Below are 20646 nucleotides of genomic sequence, written 5' to 3' on the forward strand. Positions count from 1 at the left end.
AATATGAAGATCTCAACCACATTTTATTTATTTTCTTTCATTTTAAAATTTGACGTTTTTAATTGTTTCTCTGCGCTGGCAGGAAGACAGCGATGACTCAACACATCGACTGCTCTGCCCCTTTCATCAGCTGCTCCCTCTGGTGTCTCATGAGGCCATTTTTACTCCCCTGCGTGTGGTACAGTCCTCTGTACCTCTGTCTGCCTTCATTTCATTGGCCAGATGTCTGCTCAGCCTTGAGCGGGTCTTATCAGTTATCAGTTTTATTATTCATCAGGGCATTTTATTTCCTCTGTCATACCTACTGTTTACCAACCCTCCTCCTGTGGTGTCTGGTGGAACTGGTTTGTGTGCGAATTTTAAACAGTGTTTGCTTGTCTTTGTGCCTGATGGGTTTATTTGCTGGCCTGTCTTTGCAGTTCTCCGCTGCGCTGGGCCTCATTGATGTCTCCAGTGATTCCCTGGTGATGGGAGTCTGCAGCACCCTGACTGTGTTTCCACTGGTGGTCCTGGTGTCCCTGCTCTTCCGGTTCAGTGAGGCAAGTCTGGTCACAGGGACTGGCAGACAAGGCCTTTCTACAAGGAACTGTGCCACTGTGAGCTGGGAGTGATCAGTATATGTAGGTTTCCCAGCGTTTCCAAAAGGGGAAATTCTGTTTTGAAAATCCACAAGCTTCGGTGGGCTTTTCTTTTTGGGTATCCCCAGTTAGAGTTGAGGCAGATCCTGATGGACGTACTGTAACTGGGTCCCATTTTCCTTTGCTTCTGAATCCCTGAATTACCGGTCTTGCTGTTCATTTGCTGGGTCCACGTTGGGTCTGGGAGGGAATAGACTGTCCAAGATCAGAAATGCTCTCCAAACAGCACTGAGCCCATCCCTGGGTTCTGCGTTCTCCTGGGGTCAAGTGCAGTCGGGCAGGGGAGACTGGGGGTGTCCTGTTTCTTGAGGATGGTGTGAGGGATGGAGAGGAGTCTGCAGCAGAAACTGGGGTTGTCATTTGGGGTTGTGTTGCCGTTCTGTGTTGATTATTCCCTGCTTCGAATGCCAGGTGACTGCTCATAAACATACCAATACTGGAGACCACAGCGCTGGACGAGCATCAGACATCTTCTCCGTGGAAGGTACAGACTCCGGCTATCTGTCGTCACTGGGGTTTTTCTGTCAGGACTGAGTTTGTCAGTGCCTTAACAAGACTCAAAGAGAAATCCACACACAGCCCCACGGTCACCTGCTGAAACAGCCTGCATGTCCATTTCAGCTCACCTGGATGGCCTGCTGGCAGAGGACAGTCTCTTTGAGTCTTACCAATCCTGGCACAGCCTCCAGCACTGGGCTCAAGAGGTCTGGAGGAAGAAGTATGAGGTAAATAGCACACCGTATGAAGTATGAGGCAAACTCGTGGCCACAAACCTCAGATCCAGCAGTGATTTCTCCTGCACCTCAGGTAGTGACTGCATCTTACAGTTCCAGAAGACAGTATGGAGTATAAGGTAAATAACACAGTATGAAGTATGAGGCAAAAAAGCACTCAGTATGAAGTATAAGGTAAAAGTGCTTGATTCTATATTTCTGGTGTGAACCTCATAACAGGATAACATTTAATTGATATGAAGAAGCAAACTGAAACATCCAGGGATCCAGACAGACATAGAGATGGGAACCCACCAAACTTCACTCTGGTGTCATAAACATCTGTAACAATAATATTCTCAGCATCAGTCCCAGTGGTGGAAAAGTGTGCCTTAAAATAATGTTATTAATTTAGTGCTTTGTTTAACTAAAAATGAAGAATTGTATCATTTAACACTAGAAGGAGTAGAATAAGATATATGACCAGTTTCTCTACTTGAACTGAGGACGCAAAGGGAAATGAAGAATATTCTAAGGCCACAAAGCTCAGAGTTCCACTGCCCACCTATGTGGCTAATATCCATAACTATTCATTGTCATTGCACTTGACTGACACTCTCATCCAAAGCATCTTACAAAGGTTACAGTGACCTATCTGCCTGTTAGCTGTGAGCCTCATTTACCCATCTTGGCAGGCTGGAGCAGCGTGGGTAAAGCACCAGGTCAGGGGCGACAGCAGTGTTTCCCACAGCCCTGCAGTCGGAAGGGCAGAGTCCTGGCCCCTGTGCCACGCTGCACCCCTCGCTGTGGGCTGCCCTGCAACAGGGACATCACAGTGGGCCCGACGGCCCCCCAGCCCGTCCCTGCCCTGATGGTGACCCTTCCTCTGTCCTCTGTGTTTGTGCAGCGTGGCGGTCCGGACGGGCGCGCTCTCAGCGTCGTGTCCGGGGGGCAGGGGGGCCAGTGCGGCTCAGAGCGCAGCTCCAGTGGCTTCGAGGACGGCAGTCCGGCGGCCAGAACCCTCCGGTCCAGCAGCGACCTCTCCTGCACCCCCTCCTCAGGTAGTGACCTCTCCTGCACCCCCTCCTCAGGTAGCGACCTCTCCTGCACCCCCACCTCAGGTAGTGACCTCTCCTGCACCCCCACCTCAGGTAGTGACCTCTCCTGCACCCCCTCCTCAGGTAGTGACCTCTCCTGCACCCCCTCCTCAGGTAGTGACCTCTCCTGCACCCCCTCCTCAGGTAGCGACCTCTCCTGCCCCCCCTCCTCAGGTAGTGACCTCTCCTGCACCCCCTCCTCAGGTAGCGACCTCTCCTGCACCCCCTCCTCAGGTAGTGACCTCTCCTGCCCCCCCTCCTCAGGTAGCGACCTCTCCTGCACCCCCTCCTCAGGTAGCGACCTCTCCTGCACCCCCTCCTCAGGTAGGGACCTCTCCTGCACCCCCTCCTCAGGTAGTGACCTCTCCTGCACCCCCTCCTCAGGTAGCGACCTCTCCTGCACCCCCTCCTCAGGTAGAGACCTCTCCTGCACCCCCTCCTCAGGTAGCGACCTCTCCTGCACCCCCTCCTCAGGTAGCGACCTCTCCTGCACCCCCTCCTCAGGTAGAGACCTCTCCTGCACCCCCTCCTCAGGTAGTGACCTCTCCTGCACCCCCTCCTCAGGTAGGGACCTCTCCTGCCCCCCCTCCTCAGGTAGAGACCTCTCCTGCCCCCCCTCCTCAGGTAGCGACCTCTCCTGCACCCCCTCCTCAGGCAGCGACCTCTCCTGCACCCCCTCCTCAGGTAGTGACCTCTCCTGCACCCCCTCCTCAGGTAGCGACCTCTCCTGCACCCCCTCCTCAGGTAGAGACCTCTCCTGCACCCCCTCCTCAGGTAGCGACCTCTCCTGCACCCCCTCCTCAGGTAGCGACCTCTCCTGCACCCCCTCCTCAGGTAGAGACCTCTCCTGCACCCCCTCCTCAGGTAGCGACCTCTCCTGCACCCCCTCCTCAGGTAGCGACCTCTCCTGCACCCCCTCCTCAGGTAGAGACCTCTCCTGCACCCCCTCCTCAGGCAGCGACCTCTCCTGCACCCCCTCCTCAGGTAGTGACCTCTCCTGCCCCCCCTCCTCAGGTAGCGACCTCTCCTGCACCCCCTCCTCAGGTAGCGACCTCTCCTGCACCCCCTCCTCAGGTAGTGACCTCTCCTGCTCCCCCTCCTCAGGTAGCGACCTCTCCTGCCCCCCCTCCTCAGGTAGCGACCTCTCCTGCACCCCCTCCTCAGGTAGCGACCTCTCCTGCACCCCCTCCTCAGGTAGCGACCTCTCCTGCACCCCCACCTCAGGTAGTGACCTCTCCTGCCCCCCCTCCTCAGGTAGGGACCTCTCCTGCACCCCCTCCTCAGGTAGCGACCTCTCCTGCACCCCCTCCTCAGGTAGCGACCTCTCCTGCCCCCCCTCCTCAGGTAGTGACCTCTCCTGCCCCCCCTCCTCAGGTAGCGACCTCTCCTGCACCCCCACCTCAGGTAGTGACCTCTCCTGCCCCCCCTCCTCAGGTAGCGACCTCTCCTGCTCCCCCTCCTCAGGTAGGGACCTCTCCTGCCCCCCCTCCTCAGGTAGCGACCTCTCCTGCTCCCCCTCCTCAGGTAGGGACCTCTCCTGCACCCCCTCCTCAGGTAGCGACCTCTCCTGCACCCCCTCCTCAGGTAGTGACCTCTCCTGCACCCCCTCCTCAGGTAGTGACCTCTCCTGCACCCCCTCCTCAGGTAGGGACCTCTCCTGCCCCCCCTCCTCAGGTAGCGACCTCTCCTGCACCCCCTCCTCAGGTAGCGACCTCTCCTGCACCCCCACCTCAGGTAGTGACCTCTCCTGCACCCCCTCCTCAGGTAGCGACCTCTCCTGCACCCCCTCCTCAGGTAGCGACCTCTCCTGCACCCCCTCCTCAGGTAGTGACCTCTCCTGCACCCCCTCCTCAGGTAGTGACCTCTCCTGCACCCCCTCCTCAGGTAGGGACCTCTCCTGCCCCCCCTCCTCAGGTAGCGACCTCTCCTGCACCCCCTCCTCAGGTAGCGACCTCTCCTGCACCCCCACCTCAGGTAGAGACCTCTCCTGCACCCCCTCCTCAGGTAGCGACCTCTCCTGCACCCCCTCCTCAGGTAGCGACCTCTCCTGCACCCCCTCCTCAGGTAGCGACCTCTCCTGCACCCCCACCTCAGGTAGTGACCTCTCCTGCACCCCCTCCTCAGGTAGCGACCTCTCCTGCACCCCCTCCTCAGGTAGCGACCTCTCCTGCACCCCCTCCTCAGGTAGCGACCTCTCCTGCACCCCCACCTCAGGTAGTGACCTCTCCTGCACCCCCACCTCAGGTAGCGACCTCTCCTGCCCCCCCTCCTCAGGTAGTGACCTCTCCTGCACCCCCTCCTCAGGTAGTGACCTCTCCTGCCCCCCCTCCTCAGGTAGGGACCTCTCCTGCACCCCCTCCTCAGGTAGCGACCTCTCCTGCACCCCCTCCTCAGGTAGCGACCTCTCCTGCACCCCCTCCTCAGGTAGGGACCTCTCCTGCACCCCCTCCTCAGGTAGCGACCTCTCCTGCCCCCCCTCCTCAGGTAGTGACCTCTCCTGCCCCCCCTCCTCAGGTAGGGACCTCTCCTGCCCCCCCTCCTCAGGTAGTGTCCTCTCCTGCAGCTCCAGGAGGCAGCAGGAGCGCAGGAGCTGGCCAGCGGTCGCCAGTTCTTTCAGGACCGTTAACAATTGTTTTCAGCTTCACAGTGTAAGGAAGACAGACCGAGGACTGCATTTCGCTGACCCTGTTCGGCAAAATAAAGCAAGGAGTTTGGACGTGAGAGACAATGTCATCACGTAGTCCCTTCCCTCTTTACTTTGCACTCATGTACAGCTGTTTCATAAGACAGAGCCTGTGAATTTCAGGACACAAATCCGCAGCAGAAATGTCTTTTTCTGCACAGTGTTCTAATGCTCTCCTGTTGTGTGTTTCTGTTATTTCCAGAGCAAGGCTGCGCTCTTCAACAGCACACCTCTGGAGGCAGAAGAGCTCTGCCTCCCTGGTGCCGTCATGTGGCGTGGGCTCTCTGCTTGTCCCTGTCTGCCACCTGCGCCATCGTCACTGGAGTCCTGGGAATGAAGTAGGTGCCTCTTTATTCCAGGACAGTACCACATGTTCTAATTTTCAGGATCTGAGTCCAGTTCTGAGCTGCTGTAAAACTAAACTGTTTTCATCTTGCATGTCTTATCTTTGTTATTGTCATTTAATGTCCAGTTAGGTGCGTGTCTGGACAGGTTATATTGTGGCCATTAACAACAGAAAGAGAAATGTCTAAACCTGTGGTTAATATTTTAGCTTCAGACTCACACCTTATTCACTTTTTTGTCTGCAAATTCCTCAATTTCTAGCGTGATATAACCATTGTAACGGAAGAATGATCGCAGCTGTACAATGTGGCATAACTATCACAAATCTGTCCAGACAATACAGTAGGTTGTGCACTGCTTTGAGGGTAAAAGTTCAAATCTGTTTTGGCTCTTGCTCATATCATGGGTTTGCAAATCATGCCATACATCATTTTCTTGTTGCGAAGTTTCTGTTGTAGAATGTTTTTTTAATCGGAAGATGTTATGCACAGCTGGCAGAAAATTGTCCATCTGGGGAGCGAACCGCAGACACGGTTAGCCACTGGAAAACAAGGAGCATTATCTATGCTGCTTTTAACTGTGCTTCTCTTTCTTTGGCATTTGCTAGGTTTAGCAGTAGCCAGTGTCTGCTGTGGATCCACTCCGTCTTCGTCTCTTTGCTCTTCTGTGTTTCTGTACTGCAGCCCGTCGCGGTGAGTCCTGGTGAAGGATCCAGACTTCCCCCTGCTGTGCTTTGTGTTGTGTCTGAGGCATGTAGGGTCCCCTGACCCTCTGATACAGGCTCCCCCAGCTCCCGACTCCCCAGGATAACCACACTCCTTCGGGGCCGCTTGCTTTGTCAACTCCTGGGGTGCAGGGAACTGTCATTACACTCGGGCACCTCAAAGGCCTTGAGCGGGAGAGTCAGCTGGTACCCTCTGGACCAGCGCCAGATGAGCTGGCACCTTGCTGGGCTGGCCTGAACCCGGCCAAGTAGGGAGCCGGTGAAGGCCATGTTCTTACTCGTCCTGGTAGTGTCGCAACACGTAGATGGTCTCGACGTCTTTCATGCCACCTTCTCTCCAGCTGTCTGTAATAAAAATCAGGAGCGCATGAGAGTCTGTTTGTTTTTTCCTTCTAGATCTTCATCATGGCAGTGGTGGTGTCGCTGAAGAATAAAGACCGTTGCGACTTTTATAAAGGCCACGATGAGACGGGCCCTGCTCTTCAGATGGTGGAGAACTGGAGACTGAGGGGAGGCTGCGCCCCTGAGAGCCACCTGTACAGCCCATACCATCACCGGCAGCATGGGCACACTCACTTCGACAGGGTAACGCTCTCCTGCTGTGCCGCAGACCAAGCTGGGGACATAAGCAGAGAACTTGGTGCTTCAAAGTAGTGAACATGAAACTCACTGGGACAGCCAGCAGCTAGCTAAATCGAAGGTGGGGTATTGCATTGGTGGTATTGTATTGCTCTGATGGTGCAGATTCCTGTGTGGGGTCCTGGGTTGTATGAAGGCAGCTGTGAGACCTCATGCAGCTCCTCATGAAGGCTCTTCAAACCCAGCACAGCCATAGAAGTCCCCTGAGGCCAAGGGCAACCTGCACCTACCGACAGACTGATCGATTCCTTCTTTTAGGTTCTGACCAAAGCAAGCTGTCATGCCCCGAGCAAACTGCATACAGTATGTTTCAGCTCAACGTCAGTGCTTTTACTGTTGCAAAGTAATGTTTGGATGAGGTAGCTCCTCCAGGAGATGCATGAGAGCCCACAGCCATGAGAGAGCAAAGTGGTCGCCCGTTGTTTTGTTTATTAGCATGTGTGAAACTCCATAGCTCTCTGTGGGGTGTTGGAGTAAATTTGATAGTGTCCCTCTTCAGATGCCCCCCTTTAATTAACAGGAAACCCTAGATGAGCTGCAGTTTGTTGCCTGACAAGCTTCTTCACCCACAGATTGTAGCGGCTCGGCAGAGAGCCCGGTACCTGCGCCTCGTCAGACCGCCCTCCCCTGCACAGCTGAGGGAGTTGCGAGACAGGATGAAGAAGGAATCCCTGCTGCAAAATAATTTCAGGTACAGCGGGGATGTCAGTGATGTTCACTGGTAAAACGATCATACCAATTCAGGCCATTTCCAGAAGACCTCCAGCACAGTAATTCAGTTGCGCAAATTTTGGATGAAATACCACGAACGCCATGGATTTCTTTCTAAATATTTTGTGAAGTAAAGCTAAAGTACTTTTCTTACACAGCACAACCAAGAGGGTTTTGACCCAGAGCAGGTGATGTCCATCTATTCATTGACCTTCCCAGTAATGTGCTGTTTGACAGCCTGAGATTATTCCAGAGGTGCCTCAGGGCTCCATCCAGATGTCTCATGTCTTGTTTTAGACCAGGGTAGCTTGGAAGGCGTAGACATATCTCCAACTGGCCCATTTCTCCTTTGAGAATACAAATTACACTGTTTGAGAATGTTTGAGAGTAATACAGGTTTATGTAATGACTGTTCTTTCTCCTGCAGTAAAAAAGAGCTGCTTCTGCTCCGGTTCCAATGGCTAACTTGTGAATGAGATAGTTTCGTGTCTTAAAGAAAAATGAAATGACCTTATGCAGTCAGAACCCCATTTTCGAGCCATGAACCCAGGCTCATCTCCTGTGCTGCGCAGCCCAGAAAAGCATCAGGCCTTGGCTCCTGGCAGAAGGAGCAGAAGCCAAGACTCTGGTCATGAGATTGCTCTTGAGAAATCGAGGAAGGGAGACTGGCAGCACCTGACCCCTTTCTCGGTCCCAGACTTTATAACTCCCCTACTCTCCTGCCCTTCCTTAAACTCCATGGCAAACTATTTTATGAGTCACCGATCCGAGCGTACCCCCAACAGGTTTCCATCGGGAGTCACATGCTTTTGTGCCAGGAGGCCTGTTCCAGCAGCACACTAAACTGCGGTTTTCCTTCCTGACAGGGAGCTCGCCCTTTGCACGCTCATGTTACTCCTGCTTCTGTTCGTCACTTACGGGAAGTTCTCCAGCAGCCATTATCGACTGAATCATGCCGTCCGGACTGAGTTCACCCGGTGAGTGACCACACCCGTCCCCCGTGATCGGTGTTGGGCAGAACACACGGTGATTTGCAGAAGAGAGGTTCCCATTTGGCTCATGTAGTTCGCTTGCTTTTTAGTAGCTAGTTCACCTCAGGGTCTTCTACAGCCATGTCTTGAAAGACGTCAGGCATCAGCTTCAACAACATGGCTGGGAAGCCCGTTCTTTACTCCCATAGCCCTTTTGTATAAGTAAAGGCACAAGTGTTTCCTAAAAACGTAAAAACTCACATTAATGAACCAATTCAAGAACATTTATGTTAGGGATCATAAATAATACATTTTTAAAAGCAATCCAGTTTTTACCAGAGCCCTTAGATACACTATTGGAATTGTTATTCCTGCTTCAAGCATTTCTCCTGGGTGATTTAGATGAATGATACACAATTCTGCGCACTTTCATGAGAAATTTCCCCTGTCTGGGTGGTATGTCAGGAGCTCTGTGATGATTATAGTCATTTAAAAAGGTATTCACTCCCTTGTAGTGATGTCTCAGTTTGCTCAATGTGTGTCAGATCTCTAACTTGTGTGTCCGCTGAATACAATGTAGTTTTGCTGCACAGTATGTCAGCTTTCATTTCTCCTTTTTCTACTGAAATGAGATTTCAGCTGGCTTTGTGACAAAGTGTGGACTGAGAAGCTGCAAAGACCGGAGTTTGAAAATGAGATGGTTTGTGCCAAACATTTATGAAACCGAATGGCCCATACACCCACTGCTCTCTTACCGATTATACATCGGTGAGTGCAGCAGAACCTATGTACGCTCTGTTTTGTACTTTTGAAGGAGTCCAAAGCACCCATTTCTGGAGGTGAAAACACACAAGGACTGGTGGAACTGGTGTCTAACCACTTTCCTGGATGGTCTCTACTGGGATACATGGTACAACAACGCTTCAGCTAGAAACAAGGTACAACTCGTCTAAAAGATAAGCTAGTTTAAATTAAATCACAAAGCAATCGTTAAGCCGCTTAGCTTCTCTTCTGGAAATAAAATACACTGCAGGCAGGAGCAGCCCTGTAAACAGGGGTCATCTGGGGACGACAGTCCAGCAGGCTTTGTTGGTCTTGAGGATGAATTCAACCCAATGAAGCTAATGATAAATTCAGTTGGGCAAAACAAGCCCGGGCATCACTTACAGGCATTTTCTCCACCAACATGCCCACAACAGCTGGCATCCCTCTCTCGGCACAGATCCACACCAGAGTCACCAGGCGCTTGGCAAGGGAAAGAGAGCAGGCCGTTCGGAATGGGGAAGCCCTCCTGCTCCAGTAGCGAAGTCCTTTCAGTCCTCTGTAACCCTAGTGATCCCGTGCCTCTGTGTCGGCAGGCAGGTGCTGTCCGGGGAACGTGTGTCCTGATTGGAGAGCCGACTCTTAAGAAAGTAGAGGCCACCGCCGACGCCGCGTGCGAGGTGAGCACAGTGCCATCGGTTCTCACGCAGACTTTCACCTGACGCGCTTTCCAGAGCCCAGACGCTGAGGGGAGCTTTCTTTTTTTTAATCATTTGTTTTTTCATTAACGAGACGTGTTGATTTACAAGAGGTTTCCCATCTCGTGGGCTCTGTAGCTGTGACTGACGATTATAGTTTTCTGCTCCACATCTTGAAAAGAGTATTCATTCCCTTGCAGTCTAAGTTTATTGAACAGCAAATGACGTTTACACATTTTATTGTTTTTAATCAAAACCTGAATGCTCAAAATGAACACTTTTGTGGTAATGAGATAAATGTCTTTAAAAACTGCAGTTTAGAAACATCAAAGAGTAACGTGTTTCACACACGTTTGTTTTACACACCAGGGGTCTCAGTTCTGTTACACTGGTTGTTGAAGAGCAGCAGTTTGCGTGTCTTGCCACAGATTTTCTGTCAGATTCCAAGTCAGGGCTTAAGCCACTGCGGAGTGGCCTTGGTCTTGTGCTTTGGGTCATTCTCCTGCTGAATGGTAAATTTGGTATTCTCAGAATTTGTGGGTACTGTATTGTACTGAAATTAGTATGTGTTAACTGGTGAGTATTTACAGACAGGAATTTAGGAATAGGAACGTGGGATGGGCCACAGTAAGACTTGTGAAACCCAGTGCTTGATGGGATCTTTCCTGTGCGCGGGAGGCCTGTTCCTGCTGCTGTAAGGCACTCTGTGATCAAGCGGGGAGGAGGGGAGGGGTGCTCTGTGATTGACAGGTGGGGCAAAGTTTTTCATCGGTTCCTGGGTTTGACGGGTTTACATTCGACCGAAGAAGCAGTGGTGACCAAGGACACTGTGCTTTAGGAGAGATACTTTCCTTCAGAGACATCGAACGGGTCCTGCCTGACTTGGTCATCGAACGTCCCTCGGTCCTGTTCGTAAAAGAACAGATCTGTGGAAGATCTGGGCTTCCCGGCCTGGGCAGACAGGAACGAGTCGCTGACTGAGCTTCACTCCTCACCTCCCAGGCCGAAGCCCCGGGGGCAGACCGCGAGCCCGCGGGATGCCCCGGTCGGTCCGAGCGGGGCAGACACGGGCCGTGTGGCCAGATTTCCTGCTACGGTGGAAGAGGGACACGGGTCAGCCTGGGGGGAACCAGGTGAGGCGATGTTTTTGGCACCTAATCAGTGCAGTGCAGCCCAGAACGAACTGAGTGTTGAACCTTGCATTTAGTACGACGCATAACATCAGCCTCTTTACACATCGATGGCTTTGATTCATCTACTTATTGTAACAGACATGCAGATAACAACTACATGAATAGAACCTGACGTTTCGAGGATGTTGGAACCATGGAGCAGGGAAATTTGGAGCACATACACACAGACGCGTGTTTTTTTCCAGGTTTTTACACTTTTCGGCACTAAACTTGTTTTGTGTGGTTAAGGGCTGCGGCCTCGCTCAGGCTGCAGCAGCTGAGGGCCAGCGGCTGGCTGGGCAGAGACACCAGGGCCGTGCTGGCGGAGTTCACCCTCTTCAACGCGCCCGCGAACCTCTTCGCCGCCGTGTCCCTGCTGGTGGAGAAACCGCCCGCGGGGCCGCTGCTGCCCTCCGCGTCCGTCGAGTCGGTCGGCGTGTACCGGCTCAGCTCCGGCCTCGAGTACCCCGTCCTGGCGTCTGAGGTGAAGTTCCCACACCGCCGGGGGGGCGTCCGGGCCGCCACGCAGGCCGCAGGGCCCCTCGAGCTCATGAACCCCTTGCCCTCCTCCTGCTCCTCCTCCCCCCCCACACACACAGACTCCCTAATCGCCCCCCCACACACACAGACTCCCTCATCGCCCCCCCACACACACACAGACTCCCTCATCGCCCCCCTCCACACACACAAACACACAGACTTCTTAATCGACCCCCCACACACACAGACTCCCTCATCGCCCCCCCACACACACACAGACTCCCTCATCGCCCCCCCACACACACACAGACTCCCTCATCGCCCCCCCCACACACACACAGACTCCCTCATCGCCCCCACACACACACACAAACACACAGACTCCCTCATCGCCCCCACACACACACACAAACACACAGACTCCCTCATCGCCCCCACACACACACACAAACACACAGACTCCCTCATCGCCCCCCCACACACACACAGACTCCCTCATCGCCCCCCCACACACACACAGACTCCCTCATCGCCCCCCCACACACACACAGACTCCCTCATCGCCCCCCCACACACACACAGACTCCCTCATCGCCCCCCTCCACACACACAAACACACAGACTTCTTAATCGACCCCCCACACACACACACACAGACTCGCTCATCGCCCCCACACACACACACAAACACACAGACTCCCTCATCGTCCCCACACACACACACAGACTCCCTCATCGCCCCCCCCACACACACACAGACTCCCTCATCGCCCCCACACACACACACAAACACACAGACTCCCTCATCGCCCCCACACACACACACAGACTCCCTCATTGCCCCCCCCCCACACACACACACACACACACACACACACACACACACACACACACACACACACACACACACACACAGACTCGCTCACTGCTCACTTGCCCCCCCTACACGCACAGACACCATTCTAGGCTGCCCTGTATAATGGTGGTTAAAGGTGGATAATGGCTGCTAAGAAAATTATTAGTAGCATTAGAAGCAAAAATGATTAGATTTAAGTGATAAAATATTTGATTTTGCGTATTTTAATGTTCACGTGCCAGTCTTTGTTCCTTCATGTCTGTGTGACGTTCAGAGGAATTCTAATGGCTGTGCTTTGTTGTTCCGCTGGACAGATGCTCTTCCTGGTGCTCATCCTGCTCCAGATGTACTTTCAAGCCTGTGCCATAACACAGAAGGGGCTGCTGGCTTACTGGCAAGACCCCTGGAACTGGCTGCAGGCGAGTTGTAATAATAATAATAATAATAATAATGTTTAGCCCCATACAATTTCTTGCATTAGGAATTTGTCTTTTCACATACCCCAGCTTTTCTCCATGGAGACACAGACACACAGACAGGGAGAGAGAAGCTTGGGGTCAAAGCGCAGGGTCTGCCATTGTACGGCGCCCCTGGAGCAGTTAGGGTTAAGGGCCTTGCTCAGGGGCCCAACGGAGTAGGATTCCTCTGCCAGCCACAGAATTTGAACCGGCAACCTTCCAGCCACAGGCGCAGATCCTTAGCCACAGAGCCACTGCTCCGCCCATCATTTTGTTGGGTGGGAACTGTGCTCGTAGACGCCTCTAGGCCTTGGAGAAGGGGTTATCTGTACTTGTTAAGTGGCAGTGCTCTTGTTTGCATTGTGCTTCTCTTGGGCTCAAGTGCCTTGTGAAGCCACATTCAATTTGCCTCCCCTTCTGGACCTTCTCTGTTTTGTCCACGTGGGACAAAATCCTGTACGTGGAATCCTTTGGGATGCAGAGCAGTACATAAATGCAATCAATAATAAACACATCTTGGCTACTGTATGCATGTGCCGGTCTTTACACTCTCATTGGTTTGCACTTCATTTCTTGCCCGGGAAGGCCAGGTTTATTCAAGGAGCCTCAGGGTCCCTGAGCTCCTATGAAAACCATTAAGACTTTGGTTGGTATTGTTTAAAAATAAAAACCTTTTTCTCATTCTTTTTTGACAGGTCACTGCCATCCTCATCAGTCTGCTCTACTACGCCTGCTCCTTGTATAACTACATTCTGACCGTCGAGTCAATAGACCACCTTCAGAGGGAAAACTTCAAGGCTTTTGTGGATCTTAGTCTCCTTTCATCTTGGGAACAGGTTGGCAAACACACCTCTGTTCTCCGTGACTGCAGATGAACTGACTGAAGTGATTCTAAAAGATGAGTGCTGTTATGGAAGCTCTTTTATTAAAGGAAGTGAAAAATGCACCCAGTGTCCAAATTCAAAACTCCATGGATTTACATTTTCAGCTCTTCTATGGAACACTAAAAACCTTGTTTTTTTTCTTTCTTTTTTAATTTTTCAACTTATTTTTAAAAATGAGAATTGTGTGAAAACCATGTTACCAGTTAATCTTAGTCTTTCTTAGTCTCGATTGCGATTTCCTCCTCGAGAGCTTTGTTTCCTGGCTCTCGGCAGATTGCTCACTGAAACCCGGTAGAAACCACATGTGTTTGATTCTGTGTTCCCAGCTGAGGCGCGGTCTGCACGGCCTGATGGTGTCCCTCCTCCTTGTGAAAAGTGTCTTCGTGCTGCGTGTGAATAAACTGATGGCCCTGTCTGTGACAACGCTGCGCCTGTCCTTTTCTAGTCTTACAGGGCCTGTGGTAAGAACTTCGACCTCCGGAGAGAAAACACTTTTAGCTACATCGTTTTTTTTCCCCATAGTTAATAACTTCACTTTTTTTTTTCAAACTGGCAAGATCGGGTAGTAGTTGGGTCTGTTGCCTTATACTGGCCTGGTTGCGGGTTCAAATCTCAGGTGAGGCACTGCTGTGTACCCTTGAGAATGATGCCTCACTCGGATTGCTGCAGCGCCCAGCTGCATACATGTGTGTCAAATAAATTAAATAGTATTTCACTCACAATGAAACTTACAAGATCACGCATTCATTTTTCAGGTAGCTTGTGCTGTGGCCAGGCCAAAACCTCAGAAAAAAATATTCGGTTAAACTCATCCTGTAATATATTTTTTGTCATTTGAGGTGCAAATATTTCCAAAATGCAAGATTCACTATTTTCTTTGCTCCAGGTGGCAGGTGTTATAATCATAGCTGCCTATGCCTGCCTGGGAAATCTCATATTTCTGCCTACCTCGAGGACATTCAGCACTTTCACAAGGGCACTCCAGACTCTCCTCACGCACCACATGGGACAGAGACAGCTACAGACATTGTCCTCACCACAGAGTGCCAACCAGCTGTTCCTGGCTTTGTATTATGGGACGTTTTCCTTCATTATAACCACAGTCTGGACTGCAGTGGTAAGTCTGTGCTTTCTCGAGACACATTCATGAAGGGAATCTTAAACTCCATTACTTAATTGTTGTGATCATCTCTCAGCTGCAGAGATATCATTCTCACAGCCCGGTTGCAGAATTATGTCAAGTGCGTGTGTATCCATTTTAAAGGACTTTGTTCAAACAAACATTATCAAACGGGCTGGAAGAAAACCAAGGAACACTTGGACCCAGAGGAGTGGGGTTTGGAATGTAGGATTTAAGAGGCATTCAAAGATGTTGTTCAGCCGCTGCTGCGGGTGTGCTTGTGTGTACATACATGTATGTGTGCACATGTGTGCCTGCATGCATGGGTTTCTGTGTGTACTGTGTGTGCGTACATCGCGTGTGCATGCCCAGTGACAGATTGACGTCCCATCCAGGGTGTGTCCTACCTCAGGTCCCACCGTGACCCTCTCTGGATGAAGCACTTACCGAGAATGACTGGATCAGTGATTGCAACATGAATTCTCTCTCTTTTAAAAACAAACAGATCATTGGAATTCTCACGTCACTGGCGAGAGCTGCCAAGAGGTGCTCAAGGAAAAAGCCATCAGTGACCTTCTTCGAAGTGTGGGGCTTCCTTCGGGATAAAGCCCTGGAGCTCCTGGGTCGAAGGAGACCCAGATGGACAGACAGCTCCATCCAGAGACATGTGAGTAAATGCCATGCGTGCACCCCTGTGTTACATGAAGTTAGAAAGATCAATAAGTGACCACTCTGATGGAGGGGACAGGACACTTAGCTTACACAGTTCACGTGGCTAGGCCCCTGTGTGGAGCTCACTGTGACAGAGGTGGCTCTCACATGAAACACAGTCCTGTTGTGAATCAGGCCAGGCAGATGTTACTGTAGACTGAAGATCGTGCAGATGAGGACTCTTCAAGGTGGGCTGTGTTCTGTGCTTATTCACACATACTCAAAAGGAAGAAACCAGGGGACAGTAAGCTGATTCATCTAACATTGTACAGTACCTTGCGTTGTGTACTTATCCCATTATGCCACCTTTCCTTTTGTCCCAGTCACACAAAGTACTGTAACTGTTCTATAAACACATTAATGGCAGAATATACTTTACCTTTTGAGGTGAGTAGAAACTTTTTTCCATTTCCACATCGCAGTCCGGTACCATTGTGCTTACTTTCCAATATGACAAACACCAACACATTTTGAAATCAGGTGAATTCTACACATCGAGTCCATCAAGACGCTCTAGCACCCAGTGGAGCTGGGAATGGCCTCCTCTGGTCTGTACCTTTCCTGTCTGTACCAGAACTGGCTCACCAGTGAGTGCTCATCCCTAGGAGGAAAGCAGGCTTCCCCAGGTGTGGGTCTTGTTTGTATTGGTCTGAATGCTGTCAGGTCTGCATGCTTGCATTCTTGAAGGCTGTCTCGTTGAGCAACACCTGCAGCAAAACATCTACACACCCTGTGCAATATCTCTTACTCCACATCGGGCGCTTTCACAGTGACCCTCCATCCCGCCCGGCAACACAGCTCCGCGTGCTCCGTTGCCGAGGTGACCCAGCCGGGAGCTGCCCCTTGTCCCAGCTCAGCAGAACGACAGATAACTCGCAAGGGCGCTTGGTCAAAACCCCCAAGTGCAGAAGCAAGGAGATTTCATAACAGAGGGCAAGAATAACACCCCAGTGGCTTTGTTTGCACAGAAAGATTAACCTTTCGCAGTACGGCCAGATCTCAGGCTCACAGTTTACTACATCTGACTCGTTTACTGAAAAGCCCATCATGCGGCGTTTGAGGGAAGGAATTTCGGGGACAAACATCGGGGACATTTTGCTTAGCTGGAGACAGTGATGCTGTCATGTTTGATTGACAGAACTTCTACTTGGAGGAATTCGACAGCCTCATGGATGAACTTTTGTTCCGGCTCAACGCCCTGTCCGACAGTCTTCACCACACTCTGCCTGCTAAAGAGCCGGCCTGCAAGGAGGGCGAGAGCTCTGGGCTCTGTCAGTCAGACTGTGACTGCAGCCTGGACTCGGAGGTAACCTCTCCGGCTTTGAGCATGAAGCAGGTGATATATTTGCTCCTTCGTCCGTTTCCCTAAGCCTGCTATCACTTCTCCTTCCAGCTGTACTGTCATTTCAGTGGCCCTTTCTCTATTGTTATACCATTCACATTTTTTTGTTTTGTGAACAAAATTCTTTGACTTTATTGTTTACCTTCTTTTTCTAGGAGGTTGCTTTTTTTACCCATTATAATAAAAGGGAAAGATAGCAAATGCAGATTGAGGTTTGATTTGGATGACTGTCTCCAGGGACTTGTTGGTCCTTTAAAGCCCTTTAAAATGGCTCCTGCAGTACTGTAATGTGTGCCACTGCAAGCACTTGATCCACACAGCCTGCAAGAACCTCTTCTTCCAAAATTCAAACAGCCGTGTTTAATATAGAGGTTTCTTACTAAATGAGCTGTGCGCACACACACTCTACTCCAAAATTATTATTTTTTTAACAGTACTCAACATTTTTGCATGCACACGGCTAAAAGGAAGTGTTACACAAATGTGCACCTGCCTGCTATTCTGTGGAAGAGTGGGTGCTGGTGTAATTGCATTCTCTCCCACTAGAGGGCACTGGTCTCCCAGTGAGAATTACCTTAACTCTTGCACCCAAGTAGACGTTAATGAAAACAACTTCAATAGACTAATGTCTAATAAAGAGACAGTTATTTTCTTGACAGAGCGACTATTGCTTTGCTAAGGCAGGTTGAAGAGAAAGCTCTGAACATTCACACAGGGGCCTGAACTGCAGGGCCCAAGACAGGTTATTAGGCTGGTTGTTTCACTCCACCTACGCACTAACTAACGGCCCTCAGTGAAACACCGGTGTCTACAGTCCAGACCCACCACTTAAACTGCAATTTCACTGGCCAGGTATATGGACATTAAAGAAAAAAAAAGCAAATTCGTTCCAAAAATCACCCTTCTAAAATGTGGCTTTAAGGTTCCTTCATAGAGGAGGTTTCTCTCCCGTGGGGTTTGGACCACGATAAGCCTGGGCAGGCTGAGCCTACGCCTGGGGAGTAAATGCCGTTTCTTCCTGGTGTGCAGCACGCAGGTGACAGCGAGGGTCAAGCAAGGAGAAAGGGAGGGCAAACCGAAGCACTCCTGTTCCAGGACGGCCCAGAGACGTACCACGCGTCCCTGCCCCTTGAGGAAGGCACAGTGAGGAAGGAACAGAATCAGCTGAGGTAGCACTTTCCATGACTTCCACAGCAGGGAGCTTCAGTGTCCATTCAGGTTTCCTTCCAGGGAGAATAGTCCTCCAGACCGTTACAGACACGATCGAGGAGGGGGCAGCCTCAGCACGTGCAGGCACAAGGGAGCAGGTGAGGGTTTATTCCCTGCCCGAAGGTGAAGAAACAAGTGACACAAGGTTTCAGCTACGGAGCCTTCCTCACTCACGCCTGAAGAAGGCTGCACAGCTGAAACTGTGTTTTTTTTTATCTGCCTTTCAGCGAGAAATGAACCCTCACCTGCTCCTTTACAGACACTTAATGAGGAGGAGGCACAGTGTCTCGTGTCATTTGTGTGTGTCCTCTAGCGCTGGCGTGAAAGTCACCCATTTCAGGAGATTCGCACACGGAACAAGGCTCATCTGTGTAACCTGGGGCCGTGCCGTATTGGCACAGTTAGTACGGAACGGTCACCCCTGATCCTGAGCGGTGAATCTGCACCTCCTGTGCTTGTTGATTACTGAGCAGAACCTCCCGGTCTGCTTCCTGTTCTCGCCAGATCGCAGCTCGAATGGGAGCCGCTCCGGCCCCTGCGGCGGAAGGGAGAGGGGATCGCTCCGACGGGCTCCCGGGGGAATCCGGAGCAGCCCAGCTGTTCCCCAGACAGGGCGGGCCCCCCCCGCGCTGGGGTCAGAGCAGGGCCCCCCGCGGCCGACCCCGACCACTACAGCCTGGCCAGCCTCGGACACGACCTGCCCCACGTCCTGTGCGGGACCAGGTGCCCCGAGAAACGGGCGTCCCAATGCGGGGCCGGCTGTCCGGGGGTCCCCCCGACAGGCCTGCCCGCCCGGAACCGCAGGGTGCTGACGCGGTCCCGCTCCGCCGTGATCCAGACGGCCCGCCTGCCCGGACCGCGCTCCCCGCCGGGGGGCAGCGGGAAAGGGCGCCGGCTCAAAGGCAGGTCCAGAATCGCTCCCGCTTCCGGGCCGACTCCCGACCCGCGGGCCGGGCCGGCGAGACAGTGCTGGTGACCCGCTTCTGAACGCAGGCGGGCGCAGTGAAAGAAAGGGCAGGCTCACGAGTCAGAGGGCGACCAGGCCAGGTCCCAGTGGAGAGGCAGTCTGGGAGCACTGGAGCGACTAGAGGGAATGGACTGGGAATGGACAAGAACTGCGAAACAATCTGTGTGTTACAGAAATACAGAATAAAAAGGCAAGAGAATGTGTGGCTTAAATATGCTGAGTGAGTACCCCACGGCAACGTAATAAACCATAATATCTGAGTACATTCATGCTTTTACGTTAAGGAACACTAGAACAAATTTTAACTCGATGTGTCATGATGCTTTTACAAAGCATCAGCAGCCTTGTGATATTCCAGTGATTGTTGGAAATACAGTAATTCACCAAAGGTTTCAGTTTCACATCCCCTAAGCTGACTGCTACTATTGTTGATGGATTTTTAACTGCTGTGCACCTGTCCTGGAGGTACCTGTTATTGAAAACACGTGATCTGTATGTGTTCGCGTACAAGTATCAGGCTGCTCTGCCGACGTGCTGCAGGTGCTGAGGTTTATTCCACACTGAACAGTTCTGGAGTACACGATAGAAATGTCTCCTCTGCTTTCAAGATAATTGTAATAGCACCGAAAACAAACGTTTTATAACAATTAAACTATATTTTATCACAAAATTAAGAGTCGCCCATTATTTTTTATCTGAAAGTGCCCAATGGGGGCTGTAGGGACCCTCAGTCCCGGGAAAAGGCTCAAGGCCGGCCCTGCTCACCCCACTCATCAGACTGCTTGTGCCCGGACAGCACTCCGGACCAGCGGGCGATCCGCACGGATTTCACTGGCTCCCAGGGCTCTCTCTGAGCGTGCTCTAAACCAGTCTGAAAGTGGGAAGTTGTTTTCTCCCCCAGTTCCCTCCAGCTCCGCGGGGGGTTCCCCTGGGCGGGGCGTGGCGAGTTCTGGCTGCAGTCTGCCTGGCATCTCTCATCGCCGTGGCCCGGCCTGACGTGCTCGGCACACGGCCGACACGGCTGACGAGGCAGAGCGGCACCTCTCAGTCCGTTCAGACCGGTCTGACAATCTCGCACCTTCCTGTTAAGGCATTGTATTGGCAATGAAAGCTTTTGATTTGTAATGATTAATTTGTCGCGTTTATCCAACGTGACTAGCAATGAGTCTTTACAATTGTCTTTATTTTTTCGGCCCTCTGGGTTTTCTGGAGCAACCTCGGTAAAGTATCTTTTGGGGGTGCACAGCAGCAGCAGCGTCATTAACCAAGGATAGGGTGTCCTTGATTCTCTGATCCCAACTCCACGCTGCACTATTTAAAACCGTCTTCTCTTCCACATCAACGCTGCCTTTAAAACCACTTTAACAGCTGCTTGTGGCACGCCTATAAGGGATCCGTACAAAAAAAAATAAAAACAGCTCATCATTTAACTGACGCCGGGGGAAAAAAAAAAGATGAAAATGAAA

At 51.7% G+C, this 20646-nt stretch overlaps 1 protein-coding gene across 1 annotated transcript in view; it reads left to right on the top strand.

Annotated features, from left to right (window-relative positions):
- Positions 1 to 19850, top strand: part of pkd1l1 (polycystin 1 like 1, transient receptor potential channel interacting) — a 58013-nt gene extending 38163 nt beyond the window's left edge. The window contains exons 39-59 of the mRNA XM_088642234.1: positions 420 to 596; positions 1050 to 1122; positions 1260 to 1363; positions 2259 to 2412; positions 5334 to 5469; positions 6084 to 6168; positions 6597 to 6785; positions 7412 to 7530; positions 8417 to 8527; positions 9336 to 9459; positions 9880 to 9963; positions 10984 to 11114; positions 11403 to 11637; positions 12804 to 12908; positions 13643 to 13783; positions 14023 to 14292; positions 14718 to 14948; positions 15457 to 15618; positions 16801 to 16998; positions 18034 to 18173; positions 18718 to 19850. Coding sequence (XP_088498360.1) covers positions 420 to 596; positions 1050 to 1122; positions 1260 to 1363; positions 2259 to 2412; positions 5334 to 5469; positions 6084 to 6168; positions 6597 to 6785; positions 7412 to 7530; positions 8417 to 8527; positions 9336 to 9459; positions 9880 to 9963; positions 10984 to 11114; positions 11403 to 11637; positions 12804 to 12908; positions 13643 to 13783; positions 14023 to 14292; positions 14718 to 14948; positions 15457 to 15618; positions 16801 to 16998; positions 18034 to 18173; positions 18718 to 19189 — 3441 coding nt within the window. The 3' untranslated portion in view covers positions 19190 to 19850. The remainder of the gene's footprint in view (positions 1 to 419; positions 597 to 1049; positions 1123 to 1259; positions 1364 to 2258; positions 2413 to 5333; positions 5470 to 6083; positions 6169 to 6596; positions 6786 to 7411; positions 7531 to 8416; positions 8528 to 9335; positions 9460 to 9879; positions 9964 to 10983; positions 11115 to 11402; positions 11638 to 12803; positions 12909 to 13642; positions 13784 to 14022; positions 14293 to 14717; positions 14949 to 15456; positions 15619 to 16800; positions 16999 to 18033; positions 18174 to 18717) is intronic.
- Positions 19851 to 20646: the final 796 nt, after the last annotated feature.

The sequence above is a fragment of the Lepisosteus platostomus genome, chromosome 8 (genome assembly GCF_059453375.1).
Source record: "Lepisosteus platostomus isolate fLepPlt1 chromosome 8, fLepPlt1.hap1, whole genome shotgun sequence".
NCBI classification, from domain to species: Eukaryota; Metazoa; Chordata; class Actinopteri; order Semionotiformes; family Lepisosteidae; genus Lepisosteus; species Lepisosteus platostomus.